Genomic DNA, 21886 nt, shown 5'->3' on the forward strand with positions numbered 1-21886 from the left:
GAAACGGCTCTCTTTTGTTTAGATTTATGGGTAGCGTGGCCGAGCGGTCTAAGGCGCTGGATTAAGGCTCCAGTCTCTTCGGGGGCGTGGGTTCGAATCCCACCGCTGCCATCAGTTTTAGATATATGTATCGGAAATAATGCTACTGGTCGAAGGGCAATACTTGAAACCACACATTAAAGGAAAAATGCTGACTGTTCCGTATGTGACACAGAGGAATACGATATGAATATGAAAACACTGGAATATTCTGCTTGACACTCAAATCACTGACATGGAAACTGTTGTAGTTGTGTATCGAAGTATGTGTAATGTGCAAGGTGACTAATCCACAAAATCGGAGAGAATTATCGTCCATCTATTGAGCGTTTTATCGTCTTTCAGCTCACTGTTTTGGTTTTACAGCCAGACCAACTTCACTGTTTTGGTCCAGTCTCACTGCTCTCATCAAACCCATTTCTAGAGGCAGTTTTTTTACAGCAAAAAAGCTCAGGTAAACCCACTGTTATTGGTGAGAAAGACAAATAGAACGTAAGATGAATATGGATATGAACCCAATAATATCAACTGAACCTATTAAAATCAAATGTATCGTTGTATCGCACATCCTAACCTCTATGTTGGCATTAGCAACACATGGGTTGCAAGATATATGTGAACTATCTTGGTTTCCTAGTGTTCTTTGGTTGTTTCCGTGTTATTTTGTAAGGATCCTTATTGTATCTTCAGTGAAGTTATACGGCGAATAAAACAGAAAGTAGAATCTCTACATACCCTCTTATTATCTACTTTATATAACTCCAATATTCAACCATCTCATCAATTTACGGACCGGAAACGGCTCTCTTTTGTTTAGGTATATGGGTAGCGTGGCCGAGCGGTCTAAGGCGCTGGATTAAGGCTCCAGTCTCTTCGGAGGCGTGGGTTCAAATCCCACCGCTGCCATATGTTTTAAATATATGTATCGGAAATAATGCTACTCGTCGAAGGGCAATACTTGAAACCACACATAAGAGGGAAAAATTCTCAGTAGGCAATATACACTGTGGAATATGATATGAATATGAACACATTAAAATACTCAGCTTGACACTCAAAGGCAATGTATGATTGACAGGGAAACTGTGGTAGTTGTGTATCGATGTACGTGTGATATCAGAGGTGTCTATTGGACAAAACCAGAGGGATCGCCCTGCTCTGTAGTCTGTCTATTGAGCGTTTTATTGTCTTTCAGTTCACTGTTTTGGTTTTACAGCCAGACCAACTTCACTGTTTAATGGGTTCAGTTGATTTAAACCCACTGTTAGTGGTGGGAAAGACAAGTAGAACATAAGATGAATATGGATATGAACCTATTAAAATGAAATGTATCGTTGTATCGTACATCCTAACCTTTATGATGGCATTAGCAACACAAGATATATGTGAACTATCTTGGTTTCTATGTTATTTTGTGAAGGATCCCTGTTGTATCTTCAGCGCTGTTATACGGCGAATAAAACAGAAAATAGAATATCTACATACTCTCTTATATTATCTATTCTATATCATTCCAATATCCAACCTCTAAATCAATCAATCTGGATTAAGGCTCCAGTCTCTTCGGGGGTGTGGGTTCAAATCCCACCGCTGTCATCAGTTTTAGATGTAGGTATTGGAAATAATGTTAACAGTCAATGTTCAATACTTGAAACCGCACATTAGAGGAAAAAATACTAAAATACTTTGGCAATAAGCACTGTGGAATAGGATATAAATGTGAACCCATTTAAAAGTAGTGCTTGACACCCAAGTAGTTTGTTCAGTTCAAGACTCCAGTCTCTTTTGCGGGTGTGGGTTTGAATCCCACCGCTGCCAGGATTTTAAATATCTCTGAAACAATACCATCATGCAAAGAACAAGGCTTGAAATCATACTTTATATTCAATATGTGTGGTTTCCTCCTGTGGGCAATAGACACTGTGGAGTAAGATATAAGTATGAACTCATTAAAAAGGCCCGAAACTGTGATGTGGTTTGTACAGTTGACATGGCAACTATATTATGATGTTGTCAGGTAATTTTCTTGTGTGGTCAGTACACGATGGCACTGTGAGCGTATTCATCACAGCTGCCTTGAATGTTCTCCTGAATGATGCTGCTGCCATAGTAACGCATCAGGTCTCTCAGTCGGCCTGCTGCTCTGCTGTTGTACGTCTGTGAAGCTGTCCTGTCATCATCTCTAACACAGCTTACTCATGCATGTCCACACACACGATGCTCACGATCGTTTTCAGTACAGGTGGGTCAATCATTTTTTGATGAATTGTTTGTATATTTATACTTGGCATGTACATTTGCTTCTGTTCCCACTTATGCAAGGACAGATATTTGAATATTCTCTCTTACACTCACAGATACTACACCTTGAACCACACTTATTTCTCTCCAAACCACACATTGTGTTCATTTATATGCTTTATTTGATGTAAACAGAGACTCACATAGGTAGGACATAACTGCAAGGGCAGAACATTTTGTTACACTTAATGCTCACATGCTTACGCAATACACACTCGGACACACAAACAGACACAGTGAGAGACAGTAAGAGTCAGTTCCAACGCATTTAATGGGGTTTCCATTTTGAGCTTAGGTCCACCAAAAAGCAGGACAGGAACAGGCCATAGTTAGTCATGTCATTCCCACGTGTGTTTATGTGTGATAGTTTCTTATTTTCTAGAACAGCCCCTTCCTTTCTGTCTCTCTCTGCTGACTGTCATACACACATGCCTTTTACTATACACACTAATTCGCACACACTACAGATTTACTGTAGCTATAACTACTGTAATAGCATAGCAGAATGACATACAAAGAGCACAAACCATATTGGATCTCAAAATTGTGTTCATCTCGTTTTTTTCTTAGAGCTTGTCAGCAGTAAATCTTACTTAAATTTGGAGCTGGAATAATTAGGCGATTGATTATTTGATTGATAATTGAGTTATATTTCAGCTTCTCAAACACAAGGTTTTGCTTCATTTACATAATTGTAAATGGAATATCTATCCATTTCATAGAATATGGATTGTGGACTGCTGGTCAGACAAAACAAGCAATTTGGAGACATCACACTGGGCTCTGGGAAACTGTGATTGTGTTTTTTGTTTTTCACTATTTTTTGACAATTCCTTTTTTCACAGCAACTAATCAAAAATATAATCAACAGATTACTCGATGCAGACCTATTCCAGTTTCCAAAGTCTTTCCTTTTTCTTTACTAAGAATGTCAGAGGATTTTCTCTTATTTAATGTTTCTCTTACAGAAGTCCCTCTTGTGTTTAATCACTGCACATCTCCCTCCTCCCGTTCCTCTCCTCTCAGACAGGCGTGGTCCTTCTGTTGGCAGCACAGTTTCCAGGCAGCATGTCTGTGTTGTTGTGAGCAGCTGCATTGGTTAAATCATCCACAGCCATGTCAATCTTACCGTCTTTGAGAGGCGAGGCTAAGGTGTAGAGCATGAACTCTGACCCCACTGTCACTGATGTTGGCAAACCTGCCATGACTTTGGATTCAGCGGAGATGGACGGCTCTCGGTCTCGCACCATGGATGCTCGAAAGGAGTCCCCTGCACTGTGGTTGCTCCTGTAACTGTATCGGCGGGAGCGGTTCTGGTAGTAGCGGTTGCGGTAGTAAGATGAGCTGCGGGAGATGGGAGGCTTTATGAGAGAAGGCCGGCCTTTGGTGCGCAGCTGTCTGTGTTTTTCTATGAACACGTGCACTGCCAGGACGCCCACCATCTCAGCCAGCACAAAGGACAGAGCTCCAAAGTAAAAAGACCAGCCGTAGGAGTAGCTCTTCTTGTTGTCACTCTGGCTGGGGTCACCTGAATTGGCTGATATGTACACAATGATGCCAATTATGTTACTGAGACCTGGAAGAGTTTAGGATGGAGAGGGTCAGATAGGTGACAAATACTGGAGCCTGGGTGCATGCACATTAGATGTGTGTGTGTTTCTGACCTGCAGAGACAAAGAGTATACCCGCACTGAGGATGACATTGTAGCGTGACTTGTAGAACTCGCTGGCAGCTACACACACACCTCCGAGAAATAACAATCCCACACTGAGGATGGGGAAGAGGCTGGAGGCTCGTACCGCTCCTGAGGTGGCGAGAGGAGAGTGGAACATTTGAATACCTGAAACCGCCATTATAGTTGTTAGATCTCACAGTTATATGTGCACATTTGTTACCCACGTAGTAAATACTCTGCCGCATCCTGCTCATAGTCGGCATCTTCAGCAAAGTGATCAATGTCTTTGCAGACGCCCCGAAATGTCCCTGCATAAAGACACAGAAAAAGACAACAAAATACATCACAGTACATTCATTCAATAACTAAATGACTCTGCATCACTCTGCTCTGTATCATTTTATCACACGATATACAAACTGTATAATTTATAGAAGTCACAGTGTCTTTGACCCAGTACACTTTGCATGCTCTCTCTAACAGTAACTTGCATAATGTTAAATGTGATGCTTACCATCTAATGGGCTACACTGTATTGATCTTTTGTTTGCTTTTATACGATCCAGCTCCAAGCTCCATCAAGATTTCAGACTAAAGCTCAGAGAATATTTGTCTGAACTGTTTTCTACTGAGTTGCTGTAGGAAGTTTGTCATTTATTGTGTACATTCTGGACATAAGAGAAACACTGGTGTGGCTGATTTAGGTCAGCAACCTTTTTGGCTTAAAATTAAACAATGCCTACCCATCATCATGACATGTATATTATGGACAGGAGTTTTGAGCATTTTAATGAAATCCATAATTTTTCTTCTCAGATACTTTAATTTGGAGCATTTTTAGGGACCTGAAGGGGTCAAACTATTGAGTATTTCACAAGAAAAAGGTTAAAATTTAAGAAAACTAGTTAAAATAACTTCTTTTGTAGCAGAAATATTTATTTTTTATCTCTCATTCTTCAAATTATCTTAGGATTTTCTCTTGGGACCTCTGACCCATACTGACCCATAGGTTAGGAATAACTCATTTAGATAATTCAGCTCTGCAGAAGTCAATTTATTTGATCTAAATCAGAGTTCATTTTGACAGCAAATCATAGTCTTTTGCTATTCAGGTTTAGTCATATTAAGTCAGCTTTAACCATGATTAAGGACAGTGTTTGTTGTATTTTATGTTAAGTGAAAACACACCAGGTCAGGTTTGCTGTTAAAAGAACATCAGCTTGCATCTCCTCCCTGCTACACAAAGAGATTAGTTCTGATATCATCTCATTTTAAGCTTAACATTTTAACATTTCTGGTTTTTATTAACTAAAAAAATGTCAAATTATTTTCTATTTACAACAAAAACTAAGACAAAAATGATTAGCTAGAATTTAACTAATCAAATTTTTACTTTTCTAGGAATAACAATCAATTATACAATAACAATCCAGCATGTCAAAATTACATAAAAAAGCAAATGCTAAGTGAATGTTTTCTACATTTAAATTTACCATAAGAGCTCCATCAGCTCTTCACATTTCAGTTTAAAAGCATACTCAGGGGACCTCAAATTAGTGTCGATAATGCACTTATTTATTCATTGGCCTTAACAGGTAATTATGTAAAAAAAAAAAAAAAACATGTTCTACTCTATTGCTAACCATCATTCAGGGCAAAGTAGTAAGGACTCTAAATGGTTTAATAGCAGACAAACTACAATTTGAATTTGTACACAGACTATTTGAGTTTCCAAGACCTGATATTTCTGCTTGAGCTGGCTCAGTTATATTCACATGGTGCTAATGTTTATGTTCCCAAATGCAGTTTTTTTTTCTTCATAACATCTTTATTTCTCCCAAATTGTGGTAATAACCTTCACATAAGAAGATGAGCTGTCAAAAGCAGTAAAGAGAGAAAATGTAATAATGCTGTTGCCAAGTTTAAAACGCATTGCAAACCAGAGTAGCTGCCATTCAAACAATGTTTTTTGTGTTCCTCAGTCCGCTGAGTGCTCTTATTTGTGCATATATTCAGCATATTAAATTTTCTCACTTTTCTGCATTTGACACTTTATTCCTGTGATCGCTGTTATTATTCAAAAGCCCTTTTCCACTGTTTCTTGTGTATCTGTATAAATATGAAACATAGAAGAGTGATATTAAACTAGTACAGGTAGTATCTCCTGGCATTATCACCCATCATCCAGCATCCAGACACACAGACTATCACTATCATAACCTATAAAGGCTTTAATGTATTTTAACATGATCCTGTGTAGATCAGAAATAAGCTGCACACATGTTTCCTGCTCTCAGTAACCTTTGGCACAGCAGTGCCTTTCAACATTTGCACACACGGGGATATATTGATAAATGTGTCCCTATGTGCTGCACTGATTGAACAGTATTGATGATGGGACTCAGGTCGCCATGGTTACCAAAACAAAACTCATTCAGTACTCTACAACTCGGCCACGGTGAACAGATCATAGGGAAGAGCACAGTACATAGGACGCGTTTATTCAAATTAATTTCAGGACACCAAGAGAGGTGAGGTAACGTGTGAAACTAGGATTTTATCTTTCTCCTTCCTCTAAGCAGGAATAGATATTTTCTGAACACTTCATTATGCACCAGCTTTGTACCATTAGTCTTTCTTCAAGCTGTTACTTTGGAGGACAATTTAGTCGTAGCTTGACATGAAAATAACCGAGCTCCTCTGCCCCTCGACACTGGAAGACACTAACTGCGTCTTACTATAAATGACTGTCTGTGTTTAGTGCACACAGCTATAAGTCACCCTGTCGTCCTTTGTCTGTCCTCATGTATTATTATTTTGTATCTGTCCTTGTTATTCCTGTCATGTCACTATTTATTATTGTTGTATTTTCCCTGATAGAAAATAAATTCAAATCTTACAATTATTTATTGCAAATAGTTCACAGACGGCCTTCAGCTTCCTGTCTTTGTGTCTGCCTTCGGCTTTTTGTGATGCAGGCTGACGGACACACACGCACACACGCACACACACACACACACACACACACACACACACACACACGCACAAACACGCACAAACATAAACACACAGGACTGTTGAAGCATTGATGTCCTCTGCATGCTTTGTTACCTCTCCATTAAACCATTTTGGAGCTTAGAGATAGAGGGGCAGCGGCAGAGGGAGGGGCTGAGAGGAACCGTGTATGAGGGAGAAGCTGAACGTTTTCATTTCATTCAGAAAAATTAGCTAAACACACATCTGATATAGGGTAAGAGACAGAGTGGTGCTATTATAAAGCTATAAATAATTAAAACTGTCATTTCCATCCATCACTTGTCCAAAACTCATCTCCCCAAGATTCATCTTCAGGATTTCAAATCAAACCATAAATCCACCTGAGCCTCAAATGTAGTTAAAATGACCATTATGGGCTCAAAAGGCTGGTTAATAAAGTTTAGTTTATGTCTGTTTAAGCCCAAATATTGTGGAACAAACTCACCCTCAGCTCACCCAACTCTGTGCCACTGATTATAAAAAGCTTTTAAAAACACTTTTTTAGAATTAACAGAATTACCCCAATGTTTTTGTGGCTTTGTCTTTATTTTGTTTATTACTTCTGTTTGTGTGCTAAACGTGGTGGAATGTCAACATTTACAACTCAAGTACTTAAGTACAATATTGATCCACTCGTACTTTACTTGAGTATTTCCATTTCATTACTTTATACATAACATTCCACTACAATTCAGAGGAAAATCAGGTTTCTTTTACTACACTACTTTTAACAACTATCATTACTTTACATTAGAATTGTACAAATAAAACATAATTTAGAAAATATGATATATTATTATTGACTAAACAACTCAATGGTATATAAAATAGTTTCAAATATTTCTAAAATGCTACTTACACATAAAATAATAGTAATCAAATGATAAAGTTTATGAAAATAAAAAACTTGCAGGGGCCACTCTTCTTCTTCTTTTACTTTTACATTTGATACTTATATATACTTTATATAATAAGTAATTTTTTGACAATAATACTTACATAACATTTTCTATCATTTTTTCTATCTGAATATCTGATCTAAATACTTGACTATATATATATGACCATTTATAGTTGGTTAACTTTATTTATTTATTTATTTATTTATTTATCTATCTCTCAATATGTTGCAGGCCAACATTTTCTCTCATGTGGCAGTAATAGGCTTGATGTACCTAAAGGAACTTATAGTTTATCCTTCACTATATATATATATATATATATATATATATATATATATATATATATATATATATATATATATTTTTTTCTGTGATGTTTACAAATACTCTCTGTTGTAGATACCGGTGTAACGGTGAACTGTGTAAACTCAGTGTTGACAGTACAGACAGTTTATTTCCTACCCTCGGTGCAGCAGGTCCTCCACAGACCGGAGTGGGTCAGGACCTCCTCGTTCTTGCGGACGGTCTCGTTGTCGTTCTGGCTCTTGGAGCGGCACATCCCTCGGGAGTACAGCCAGTAGTCCGTTCCCACGGCGATGGTCATGAGGCTGAAGGCGCAGAAAGCCCCCGCCGTGGTCAGCAGCATCATCACACCCCGGTTACACAGCCTCATGTCGGCCCGGCCTCCTCCTCCTCTTCCTCCTCCTCCTCCTCCACGCCGAGGAGTCCTCCAGCGGTAACAGAGCAGTTTAGAAACTGTTGAAAACTTTCTCCCGACGTCTTATCTTAGTGTGGATCCACTCGGCCGAAGGAAACTCAGCTTTTGTGCACATCTTCTGCAACCTGCGCTATACTTGTGCAGTCGGATAACTGTGCAGGTTTCGGGACACTTTCCCCTAAGCTACGCGCATGAGACCTGGTTCACTGAGTTTGGATGTTTCCATGTCGAGGGCGCAGGAGAGGATTACTGGATGTTGCTGTTTAGTCAGTAATACAGTTGAAGAGTTAAAGAGAAAAAAACAAGGTCGAGAGGAAAACTGTGGAAATAGCCTTAATCTATATCTAATATACATAAAACAAAAAGTTGTTGGGAAAAAAACAGCGACAGCGGCGCTCTTCTGGACACCTTCTGGTTTGTTGTAGCTCAACTCTGTTTGGTGCTGACTGCAGGATAATCCCGCCCTCCAGTGTGTGTGTGTGTGTGTGTGTGTGTGTGTGTGTGTGTGTTCCTGTCATTGAGCATACATGGTCCCTGTAACCGGAATCAGCCCACCAGTTCAGCACCATGGACAGCAGCACAGCAGCGATAATAAGAAAGCCCCATAAAGTGCTGCATTAATGCACTAATCCAATAATAACCAGATACTTTTTGATCAATATTTGTATTAGTTTATATAAATGATGGGGGAAAGAGACTTGTATGTGAAACTTGACATGAGGGATGTACTATTTAGTACAATTTCCTCCATTTATGATAATTTCTTTTGGCTGGATGATTATGAAAAACTTGGGTTGTGCTTCAGGAAGGGGATTTGCTCGGAGAGAGAGAGAGAGAGAGAGAGTGGGAGAGGCTGATATCATAGCTTATAATTCATCCTTCATATTAATGTGCTCATCAGGATTCCATCCACCAGCAAATGAGAGAGGAGCTAGGCTCCTTCATATGAATGAATAAAATAAATTAATGAGAATATGAATATTTAAAGGTTTGAATATAAAGTGAGTGAGCATATGTGAAGAGGTCAAAGCGGTTAAAATCAACAAAAATGTGGTTTCCATTTTAAAGGAATTATAGTACATACATTAGACTATAAAGTCTTCATATTTCTGAAATATCTACATATATTTCTTTATTTCCAGTAAACTAACTGTGATCAGGTTTCCACTTGACATCTGTTTGGCAAAGAATTGAAGGTTAGTACAAATATTTAATGTTCAAAACCAGTAGTCATGTTCAAAATATGAGGTCTGAGCTGAACTGTATTTATTTTGTGTTTAAAGTTGGATTTTTCTTGAAACTTTGATGTAATAGAAAGCAGAGATCAAAACTCAACCAGTGATAAAGATTAATGAAAGAGAACAATAAACTTCAGTTAAGCAGAAACAATCAATAAGCCAGCAACTAATGTGATGATTGATTAATTGATTACGGTATGAAGCAAAAATGCCAAACATTGTGCAGGTTGTGCTTCTCAGAAGTGTTTGCTTGCTGCTTTCCACTTACTTTATATAATTGTGAATTGATTATCTTTAGCTTTGGACTGTTGGTTGGTCAATATGTGACATCTGACCTTAAGCTATGAATTATGGTCCAGTTTGCAACTTAAACAAGTGTGATGTAGACACGTGAAGCTGCCAGTGCACATACACACAGAGAATCGACTACAACAGTGAAGTAGGAGACATCTTGTGTCCAGAAAGAAAACTTCAGAAATGAACAAAATGTGCATATTCATAGATTCTGGGATTTTCAATGAGGTAGAAGGAGTAGATGCTTAAAAGGATTCTTGTTTCCGATCAACATATTACTGGTGCAGAGCCTAGGATCCAACCCAATGCCAAACCAAAAATGTCACAAGAATGTCATCTTATAGTATCTTTTATTTATTAAATCAACTACTTTTACTTTTTATAGACCAACCTGTTTTTTTTATTTTTTATGCAAACTGTTCATCTGTAGGTTTTTGCAGTTTTTAACTGAATTCATTACCTCACACAGAGCCATAAACATGTTATTGCTTATGTACCGTAAAACTTAAATTAAAAGCAGTGTCCCAATTAGATGCGGGTCCCATAAAGGCAGGTCTCAATTAGATGCCTGGTCTGGAGTTTATAGAAATTCTCTGGATGTATAAATCCCTTTTAAAGCCCACCAGGTCGCCCGCTCCAGAGAGTTTAAGCTAAGCTAAGATCGCCTACACAAATATAAATATTTAAACTAGTCAAAATGGACATGTTACACATCGTTAGATCAGTTAGATTCTCTACAATTCAAATCGTTCAGTTCATTTTAAGGAAACCATGAGCACCAAAATATAATTGATATATGTTATTCAATAGCCTAATTTTTATACAAGTAATATTTATACTGGTTTAAATAAACAATTTGATAGTAGAGTAAGAGTTTTGTGCAAAAGAAAAGAAAGACATGACCTGTTTTAAATACAGGCAGGTTGAGTTCAGTGATTAAAGCAAATAAAAGCCAGGGCTATTAATTAAAGTTTTACGGTAGTTACACTTAAAATCTTTTTCAACTCGACGTCAGCTGGGTGCAGAAAGAGACTGCATCAATCACCAATCAGCACAGACCTCAGTGTCATCATCATAGCAGGATTTCATCCAGTAGTAAAACACAAGAGCCAGAGTTACTGAAATGGTATTATGATAATTCACTTTAATGTAGGTATCATACTGTAAGTGTCTCTCACGCGCAGGTAAACACGGCGCATGCAACACATGTATACTGTCCTGTAACACAATTTATTCAGGTTGCTTTATAAAAGTTGCCTTCTTCCCCTCTTCATCTTCTTCTCCTGCATTTTGCATAGTAAACACTTAATTCTCCCCCCTCTTTTCCCCCTCTCCCTCTTGTCCTTCTTATCACATCTCCCACTTTCATCTCCTTAAAATGTACTGGTGTGAGACTTAGTTGGGGACCGGGGAGGACTGGAGAAGGAGGAAAAAGAAAAGAAGAGAGAGGAGGAGAAGGGGAGAGATAGAAATGGGAAAACAAAGTAAGAAGTGACAGCTGAGTGGGTTGGTAGGGATAAAGTGCAGAGAGAAAGGGAGATGGGGCTGTGAGGAATAGTGTACGATAACATGAAAACCACTTCTAGCTCTAGATCCCATTCCTATTTACACATACACTGAAACACAGGTCATATAGAATTATTACATATACTTTAAATGTTCATTTCACAAAATCTCATATTTTCTTGTGCAGGACAGCAAAACGGTCTTTGCTCCGTGCTTTTGTAAAAGCAAACTCTTTAGCCACACATATTTTGACACTAGTAGAGACACAGCATTCTGAGTGGAAACTAAAACTCTGAGCATGGATATTTCAAAAGTCACTTGCATCGATAAAGTCAACACACCAAGTTTTTTTCTCCTCCGTGATGTCAAAAGCATATCTTAAGGAACTACTGTACCAACAAATATGGCATGCATAGAGGAGCTGCACCACAAAGACGGTATAGGCCTACACAGCACTAACCCACTGCATACACAGTGCCATAGAGAAAAGAGAAAGAGAGAGATTAAGCAAGAGAAAAAAAGACAGAGACAGTTTTAAATATCGCTGCCAAACAGGCATTTGGGGGATTTCTCTTCTTTTTTTTCTTTTCTTTTTTTTGCATCAATTTGGAAGACAAGACGTGCTTAAGACTAAGTTCAGGACTAACTTAGACATGAGGTTATAAATCAGGACTTATTATCATTCAAAACCTTTCTTCCTTTCAAACGTCAGCCTGCACAGACACGTGTGTGTGTGTGTAGGTGTGTGTGTGTGTGTGTGTGTGTGTGTGTGTGTGTGTGTGTGTGTGTGTGTGTGTGTGTTTGTGTGAGAGAGAGCACATACATGACATATTGATCATGGAATGTTCATGACGTAACTTTTACAGGTCGAAGAAAATCAAGTAAGCAAACACACACACTGCTGTTGATCGATAATAGCACATACATACAGTTACACATTCTCTATGACTCTTGATTGCCGGCCTTTGCAGCGACGTGCTTCGCCACGAGGTCCTGTGAATACTACACAGGCCTGGAGTTTACTGGCCTGTTAGTGGTCCGTGGTCACTGGTCAGACTCAGTTCCACTGTGACCAACCAGCAGCTAAAGCCATCTGTAGTTTGTATTTTATTCTGCCGCTCGTGTGTTTGTAGATGTGCATATGTAAGTGTGGTGGTTTATGATTATTGTCCTGTTTAGATGCTGGTGTGAGCTGAGGTTGAATGAGACGTTGTGGCTTTAGCTTCAGGGATTTGAGTCTAGGTGGTGCGATGAGATGCTGGATGAACGTTAACTGGGCTGTATGAGCTGGAGTAAAGTCTAGTCCGGGCTGCGTCTAACCAACAGGAACTCCTCAGACTTGTATGATGAATTCTGGGTTGGTGTAGGAGAAGCCTTGGAACTCGTTCTGGTCCAGATTCATAATGAAGAGCTTGTCTGTGGGTGTCAGCTCCACCACCATCTTTGTGAACTCCTTGTCGAAGTTGCCGACGTCGCGGCGAGATTTCTGCCACAGAGAGAAAGGGAGAGAGAACGTGTTGGAAAAATAAAGCCGAAGAGAAGTTTGTACAGCGTTTAAAAAGGCAGTTCAGAAGAAGGTTGACAACAATAGAAGCACAGAGATGAAGGTAGAGAAGGAGGCAAGGTACAGTTTCAGCACACGCAAAGACACAATTTAATAATCTGCAGAGGTGGGACAAAGTCATTGTGGTGCAAGTGAGTCAAGTGAGGCAAGACCAACAAGTCAGAGTCAAATAATGGTCCTAAATGTCTCTTCAGAGTCCAACACACAAGTAACTATGTGCCCTTCACCTGATGTAATGACATTTTAAATCTATAAACAGTTAGTATAGCACACAAAAGCCTTTTAAAATGTCAGTGTATTACTTTCAATTCAATATTTGAAAGCAAAACTATCAGGTATATCTTGGCGTGTTGTTCTGTTTTGACTGCTGCATGCAGGGTAGTGGGGAGAATTTTAGAAATACTGAGGTCAGGACGCCGAACTCCTCCCATTCAACCCACCAGTAACCAAAAAAGCTTATAAAATGTTCATATTCTTTTACATTTTCTTTAGACTTCAGTTAAAGATCCAGTGTGTAACATTTAGGATGATCTATTAGCAGTAATGGAATATAAATTATCAGCAGGTAATTGGAAATGTATGTTATTATGAATTATCAGGATAATTAAATTACTGCCATTATAAAAATGTATTGAATTCTAATGCAAAATGTTTGATTGGCTTTATGTCCTATGGAAGACAAAGAATATTTTTTGATTAACTTTACAAGAAAAAATAAACAAACATTTGAAGAATCAGAACTGTTGTTTGTTAGATTTGGTTCAAACAGAGCTGTGGAATAATAAATTATACATCTTTGCTTACTACATCTAAGCCTTTCTTACCATCAAGTGTGTAAAAACTAAAAAGGTTATGAATTTTTTAAAAAAGGAAAATGTTAAATTATTGGTTATCTTATCGGTATTGGCCATGAGAATCATGTAATTATCGCTTATTGTATTGACTGAAAAAATATCCATATCATGCATCCTTACCATTTCATATGTTTTCATTAGTGTAATATCACCAGATAATAGGAATCGTTGTGTTTTTGTTACCTTAGAATGAGCCATTTATGTCTACAGAGGGAGCGGGTCTTCGTCTACGAAGTCCGCCATGTTGAACCACCATGACGGACAAACACTGGCTCTAGATGGGGCCTTTGGTAGTTGACCACTGTAGTTTCTCCTTTGTGCTTGTTGAGTCAAGGGGTTTCAGTTGGTTGCAACCTCACCACTAGATGGTGGTAAATCCTACACACTGGTCCTTTAATGCTACAATGATCTATTCTGTAAAGTTTAATTTGCATATACATTCTATTTTAAAGACTTGTCTACATGGCTACAATGGAAGAAACTAGTTAAAATACTGACTTGGGAATTGGGAAGGCATCTTTTAACTAATATGAACAGGATGAATTATTACAGGAACCTGTTTCAATGTCCATATGAACACCTGACAATTGTTTTAAGATAAACTTGAATATTTGTGAACCTATCCTTTAAGTGTCAGTGAAGTCATGAGTCTGGTGTTGAAAAAAGTCAAGCTGCTTTTTGATTTTCTCAAGTCTAAGTACAGTCTAAGTCCACACCTCTGATCATCTGTCGGTACCACAAGCAGTCTAGACTCAGCAAAACACACCACTGATTCCATACAGGACTGGGGGGGTAGAAAGTCGACAAAAAACAAACACACCCTGCCGACAAACCCAAGAAACACAGTCAAAAGGATGAAAAAGACCGACCAAAAACATTTCAACAGCACAGATGCAGAACGATCCAAGACAAACTTCCAAAGCCAGAGAGAGGAGATGTTCCAGTACAGAACAGACGAGGATCGATAAAAACAGACCAGCTGCAGACCAAACCACAACCGGAAAGGATTTCACACAGGGAAGTGAAGCAGTGAGCCCCAGGCAAGACACATGTATCACACACACACACACACACACACACACACACACACAAAGCATTTAGTTTCCTACCTCCTCCTTTTGTCTCATCACAGGGCTTCCAGCTGAAATGAGGAGGGGCTGGAAACCTTCGCACCTCTACCATTGGTCCATGAATTCACCACTAATTCAGCTCATCTTTGTGTATGAGGGAAGGTGTGACGCAGCATATTTCATCTCTGCAGTGTGTTTGTTTTATTAACATTTTATTTTATTATGTAGTTTCTTTATCTGCGGTTCATAGCAATTAATAAATGGTTCATAACTAAGATTGACATCTTGTTATCTGAAAGCAATAAAAGGGACTTTGGGAGTGTTATAGTTTAATTAATGTATCTGCCAACAACTTTAAGTCCTATGAAGCATCTGTAACTTGTATATAAACATTTCATTTTCATTAACGCAATAACACAGCTGTAAGAACATAAAATATAGATTCATCTTTTACATTAACATAAATTATGAAATATTTGTTTATTACATGTATTAGTTATTTATTTAGAAATACTTATTCTCACTCCAGGACAACTGAAAAACACCATCCACTGATGAATCTGTTTGGGTTATTTGTCTTTTTGTGTTAGTAAACATACATACACACATACAATACATTTTATTTAGCATTACAGTTTTCCTATGCTTTTGTGTTATTAAGCCGTAGACCTTCGTGGGCTAAACGTTAATGGCTCTACAAAAGCGTTGAGTCCATGAGTGAGTCGAGTGTCTGTGGTTAGTTTAGATATGTCTGTAATAATAGCCGGACAGAGAGAAACGAGCGCTGTACAAGTTGTCAGACAGCCGAGGTTACAGCTCAAAAACTGGAAACATTTGTTATACTGGTGCACAGCTGAAAGAACTGCTGTAACTCTTCAAGAGGCAGCCATACTGTTTTTGCCATAAAGAGCGCTACAGTCGGGGGGGCAAGCTGTGTAACGTGTATTGAGAGCGGCCTATTAACTGAAAAGCCAAACAGTCATAACTCTATAAAGACGACAATTAATAACCCACAACTAACTCCTTCACAAGCAAAACACTGCAGTGGTACACAACAATTTGTTTCTTATTTGTGCAACATTAGAGAAATATCTCTTTCAATGATTAAACACAAGTATCTTACATCAATTTATAGTGTTTATTGGTTTTAGAAGCCTTCAGTATATGAAATGTTTCATATTCTATGTACTCCTGACAGAAAAGTAAGCCCCTATAAACCTGCTCAGTCAGCCACTCAGAGAGAACGAACACACCAGTTTCTGCCATTCCCTAACCCCCCTCTAACTGCTGATACACTGGTTATGGATGCTTCATAGGAGAAGTTATAACTGTTGACAAACGCATTAATAAACACTTAAAATGTCCTAATATCTGCTTACAGTTACATTGATGCGTAAGTGTTCACATACCGATTTTAGGAAAATACACGTATTGGTTTTCTTGCTAAGAGTTAGATGAGAAGATCAATACCACTCTCATGTCTGTCCATCACATCTGAAACTACAGCTGGGAGACGCTCAGCTAAGCTTAGCTTAGCATTATGAATGAGAGCAGCTTTAATACAAATTAAACAAACAACACGTAACGCGTTTGGCCGGTTTTTCCGTTTCCAATTATTACGCTAAGCTAAACTATAGTCTCCTGGCGCTAACTTAGCTTCCAGATATGAGAGCAGAATTTATTTTCTCATCGAACTCTCAGCAAGAAACCAAACAAAAACATATCCCAAAATGATGATGAACTATCTCTTTAAAGTGTAACCATTTCGGGTGTAGCAGCAGTAACAAGGCAGACACAGCAGAGGGAGTCTGGTAGGCACCAGTGAGTATATTATCAGTTTCCAGTCATACAGGACAATTACACAATCCACAGGAGCATCTCTCTCATCCAGAACAATTTATCCAAATATCTCTCTGATATAGAACTCGATATATATATATATATATATATTTTTTTTTTTTATCTCTATAATATCTCTTAAGTCACCATCGATTCATCACCATTACCATCGTCACAATAAGTGCTTGCTTCTTTTTTTTAAATCCCCCCTGGCAGAATCGTCGTCATTATCAGCGAGCATCTTTGTATAACAGAAACCAATCTGAGGTGTCACCACGCTGCCGCCTCCCTTTTTGATACGAGCTCAAAGAACAAGATTTGACACATTGTTACTAACCTGCATCGTTACACAGTTACAAAAGGATAATACAACCTGCCTCACAATGAAACACACGTCTTCTCAGACAATTCATTTTATACATGAAAATGATTTTCCAAGGGTATTGTATTGTTGGAGAACAGATAAGCTATAATGCATATTCTAATAATTATACATGTACTGCAAAATGGCACAAGATGGCTGCCCTTCATCACAGTTATTGAGGACAATAGCTTTCTACATCCTCGTTACTCTGAACCCTATTTTGGCACTTTTGGACATCCTGTTTTTGTAAGCTAACAAACTACCACCTTCACGAGACTCGGCAGGGCTTCGTCATATGTAAAATCCTCCAAAAATGTTTGTTTACAAGCTAAGAGATATGCCCTCTGTCATTAAAAACACAGTGTAATGTGGTGAATGTTTTCAGTAATGAATCAGGAGAAAAATAATGAGCTTTTAGTCAAAAATCACTAAATTGACGTAGGCTCTTGCAGACTGCCTGTATTAAGACTTCTATCCTCTGACTGGTTAAAAATTAAATCAGCAAAAAAAGCTCACCACAACACTGACTGAACATAAAGTGTAGAAGTATTTGGTCCTATAGACAAAAGTAAAGTCAACATTAGGAAACTGATTAGTACTCAAACAATCATAGCAAAGCAATTGGTCAGTTTTCACTTACACTGTATGAATATTACCAATATGTGATCATAGTACACTCATCAATATCACTGATAGGTCGGCATAGTCAATATGCAATTACAGGGAGGGTGACACAGAGACAGAGCAGGTTCAGGTCGGCCCTGAGGTCGGATTCCAACGTGAACCTGCTGGTGTGAGCAGCCGGGCAGCATTCAGGAGCAACAATTCTGCACTAAAAGATAGAAATACAGCCAGCAGAGCTGATATGAGAGCAGCAGTGTAACATGACACGCTAAACCAAAGTAAACTGAAAACAAATCTAGGTCCTACTGGCAACTTGACACAAGACTATCTGATTATTTCTCCTGATTGTTAGCATTTGAGCACCTGTCTGCATTTCCATCTGAACGTTATGGAAAAGAAATAGTTTGACATTTTGAGAAAATACGCTTATTTGGATTTCTTTCCAGAAGTTGGATTGATCATCGACATAGAAAAGACGGATGAAGCCAAAATATCCCAGATACGGTCGCTGCCATGTTGCGCTGATTACGTTATTTCGGAGCCAGAAACTGTGCGGTAGTGAACGTGGCGTGGTATCCATGTCCCGCCTCAAGGACTGGGCTCGTCTGTCAATAATGACGTGAAACCCCCTTTTTATAGCTTCAAATAGGCTAACTAATTTAAACCAAACCAGTTGGAACACACTTCAACTTACTTCAGTGTGATAAGAACTACATGAACTACATAAAATTACAGAAACCTTCTTTGGGAAAAAAATATTTGACGTGTATTTTGATTTTATCTGCTAAGAAGGAGGCAACAGGCTTTATACCCTATTCGACAGTCAGCCACCAGGGGGCGATCAAGGTGTTTTGGCCTCACTTTAGGAGAGCTGTCATGTCGTCCATCTTTATACATATATATATATATATCTCGATGGGATTGATATCACTCTTATGACTGTGCATTAGGTACAGTTCTGGAGCCAGGAGACAATTAGCATAAACACTGGAAACCAGGGGAACCACCTCTCCTGAAAAATAGAGCAACCAGAACTAGTTTACTAATTAAGACATTTTATCTTATTTGTTTAATCCACACACAGAGACACATTTTTACAGAGCAGACTTTCGTGCGACCTGCAATGACCCGCAGGAGGTAGCCGCACTAGATTACCACTAGTGAGCTAATCTGCTAGCATGCTTACGGCTGGCTTACTACGACTGGTTGTTGCAAGCTCTTAACTGGTGCAAGTCTTTTGCTGCGCGACAGACCTTCACATTAAAGAATCTGACAAGACACAGCAGCTCTGTGAGGCTGTGTGTAGGCACAGTGGTGCTCTGCGCTAAATGCTGACATCAGCATGCTGACACGCTCAAAATGATAAAGTTAACATGCGGATGTTTGGCAGATTAAATAGGTTAATAATGTTGACCACGTTCACCATCTTTGTTATTTACTAATTACGACCAAGCACCAAGTACAGCTGAGGATGATGGGAATCATTTGAATCACAGTGATAAGGTAGGCTGCTGCTGTAAAAACTAAACAGAAAAAGATTTACAAGCGTGACAGATTTTTTTCCTTTGCTGTGGAGATTTTTTTACTTTTCAAAAGGCAGTTGTTTTTTTGTGCTTTATCCCTGACAAACTTCTTGCGCTACCAATAGACACACTAACAAAAAGTAGTTTACTGATGCCTTCAGCTGTGTCCGTCTGTCATGTGACTCTAAAATTTCCCGACTTTAGGAGCAGTTATATAGTGTAACTATGTTTTTTTTTTTTTTAAATAAACTAGATAGAACATGTTTAGAGGTTCAAGTGTCTTTTTTTTAATCTTTGAAGAGAGCCAGGCTAGCTGTTTCCCCCTGCTTCCAGTCTTTATGCTAAGCTAGGCTAATAACCTTCTGTCTCCAGCTCTGTACTTCATGCACAGACAACAAGGTTAATATCTATATTTTCATCCAACTCTTAAAATATAAAGCGAATAAGCGTATTTCCCAAAACATGAACTATTCCTTTAACGTTTCAACCCTGCCGAATGCAGCCTGGATATGACATCATGGTGATTTTTGTATTTTTATGAATTTTTTTAATGCATGTTTCCGAGGTGTGGGGGATTACTAGTGCAGCCCAGTGATATGTGGCATGGTCAGTGAGTTGTGTGAGGGTACTCAGGGTTAACAAATGAGAAGCCTTGGAATTCTTCCTGGTCCAGGTTGGCTATAAGCTCCTGATCTGGGGGGGTCAGCTCTGGGGGGTGGCGTGTGAAAAAGCGATCAAAGTTCTCCGCATCACGCCCACACTGCCATGGAGAGGAGAGGAGAGGAGAGAGGAGAGAGAGAGAGAGATGGAGAGAGAGATGGGGGGGAGGATGGAGTGAGTTTGATGAGGTAATGTGAAGAAAAAAAGGACAATAACAAACAACAAAGAGAAAAAAGAGAAATACAACTAAAAACATGGTATCAACCAATAAAATCACTCACAGCCGAAACTGTGGATTTCCATTGGTCCGTATGTGAGCCAGTGAAATCTTAGCTTCATCATTGGTGACTACACTCACAAATCTCAGCTCTGCATTTGTCAGCGTAGTGATCAATGGCAGGCGATGGTTGGGTGCGGGGGATGAGCGATCTAATCGTTTCTATAACTTACCTTGAAAGTTTGACTAAGCATGTTATTTCCTTCCTTACTGTGACTAAATTCTGAGTTAATCAGTGAAGTTCAGGTGATATTCAACAGCTGAAGATGGCGTGTGTGTGTAAAATACTCACAGCTTTAGGTTTGAAAGGCGGCTGGACCTCTTTGTTCTCCAGTTTTTCCCAGTCTATATAGCGGAAGAAGGCGTGTTCCTTGATGTCTCTCTCGCCCTCTGGACCACAGCCCAGACGCTTACCTGGGTGCTTGGTCATGAGCTAAAAATCACACACAGATATACAAGGTGAGAAGAGTTTGGAGGAGTGTGTGTGTGTGTGTGTGTGTGTCTGTGGCCATTTTCCAAACCAACCTACACATTAGCCCTTCACTACAGTTTGTCACTCTGCATGAAGTCATACTCATGGCTGTGAAGGGCACGCCACATTAAGGGGGAGGTGGTAAATAAGCAGGTAAACTCCATTAGGGCTGGACAATAAACTGAATTGATTGAATTACCAAAATTAAGAATCTCTTACTGACCTATATTTAAGTCTGTCTACAGGTCTTGAGGAGTACTACTGCATATGTGTTGTCTGCAGGTGTGGGAAAAGAAAGAAGCGAGCTTACCAGACATCTGTAGCCCACTCCTGATCTCTACCTGAAGCAGAGGCTACGTTAGCTACTACTACCATAACACACCTGAACATAGGTGGCGCTATCACTGAAAGAAAAAAGTGACTTTAATAGCTACCTCAGATAGCTATAGTGCTGTCAGCACCACACACTACACTGAGTAGCAGACCTGTCATTCAGTATCCCCACATTGGTATTTAATGTAGGGTAATCAGGCTGTCCAGAGATCAGTGGGGAAGTTTTACTCACATGAGCACACCTTGGACAATGCTAAGTCAGCTGTGGTGTAGCCTCAGTGTTGGGGTTATTCTTACACACTTCAAACTAACAGCCCTTAATGTGGCGTACTCTCCAGTGTTCGGAGTGGATACAGAGCAGGTTAAGGGCTCCGATTAGGACTGAGTCTCTGTGTATATGTGCATTTGAGCATGTGCCCTCACCCCCTTGCAGATTGCAACAGCTTCTTTGGACATGGATTTAGGGTAAGAGACATGATGCTCCATGATCGACTGGAACAGCTCATCTTCATCCTCCCCGTCAAAAGGCGGCTGGATGGGCACAAATATACTTTCAATCATTCTCAGTTCTTTATTTCTCAATAAAAAGGTTTGAT

The 21886-nt window shown here is 39.1% G+C and overlaps 2 protein-coding genes and 2 non-coding genes across 6 annotated transcripts in view; 2 read left to right on the forward strand and 2 right to left on the reverse strand.

The window, feature by feature from the left end:
- Positions 1-29: 29 nt before the first annotated feature.
- trnal-aag (transfer RNA leucine (anticodon AAG)) lies at positions 30-111 on the forward strand. The gene has a single exon. It is a non-coding gene; the product is annotated as a tRNA-Leu (tRNA).
- A 752-nt stretch (positions 112-863) lies between these two features.
- On the forward strand, positions 864-945 carry trnal-aag (transfer RNA leucine (anticodon AAG)). Its single transcript has one exon. It is a non-coding gene; the product is annotated as a tRNA-Leu (tRNA).
- A 1494-nt stretch (positions 946-2439) lies between these two features.
- cacng3a (calcium channel, voltage-dependent, gamma subunit 3a) lies at positions 2440-9627 on the reverse strand. Of its 2 annotated transcripts, none has more exons than XM_051385459.1 (4): positions 8417-9627; positions 4241-4324; positions 4005-4145; positions 2440-3877 (listed from the first exon to the last, which is right to left on the reverse strand). In XM_051385459.1, the coding sequence occupies exons 1-4, from the start codon at positions 8625-8627 to the stop codon at positions 3363-3365; spliced, it is 951 nt and encodes a 316-aa protein (XP_051241419.1). In that variant the 5' UTR covers positions 8628-9627; the 3' UTR covers positions 2440-3362. The 2 variants fall into 2 exon arrangements, with proteins under 2 accessions (XP_051241419.1, XP_051241418.1); XM_051385458.1 differs by having other exon boundaries at positions 2440-3916; positions 8417-9625.
- A 1701-nt stretch (positions 9628-11328) lies between these two features.
- LOC127355020 (protein kinase C beta type) overlaps positions 11329-21886 on the reverse strand; it is a 32968-nt gene continuing 22410 nt past the window's right edge. The window contains exons 15-17 of one of the 2 annotated variants that reach the window (XM_051385457.1): positions 21714-21821; positions 20778-20918; positions 11329-13196 (exon numbers count right to left, since the gene is read on the reverse strand). In XM_051385457.1, the coding sequence (XP_051241417.1) occupies positions 13044-13196; positions 20778-20918; positions 21714-21821 (402 nt within the window). In that variant the 3' untranslated portion in view covers positions 11329-13043. Of the gene's footprint in view, positions 13197-16998; positions 20309-20777; positions 20919-21713; positions 21822-21886 lie in introns of those variants that run through there. The other variant, XM_051385456.1, reaches the window with a different exon arrangement.

The sequence above is a fragment of the Dicentrarchus labrax genome, unplaced genomic scaffold, assembly GCF_905237075.1.
Source record: "Dicentrarchus labrax unplaced genomic scaffold, dlabrax2021, whole genome shotgun sequence".
Lineage (NCBI taxonomy): Eukaryota > Metazoa > Chordata > Actinopteri > Moronidae > Dicentrarchus > Dicentrarchus labrax.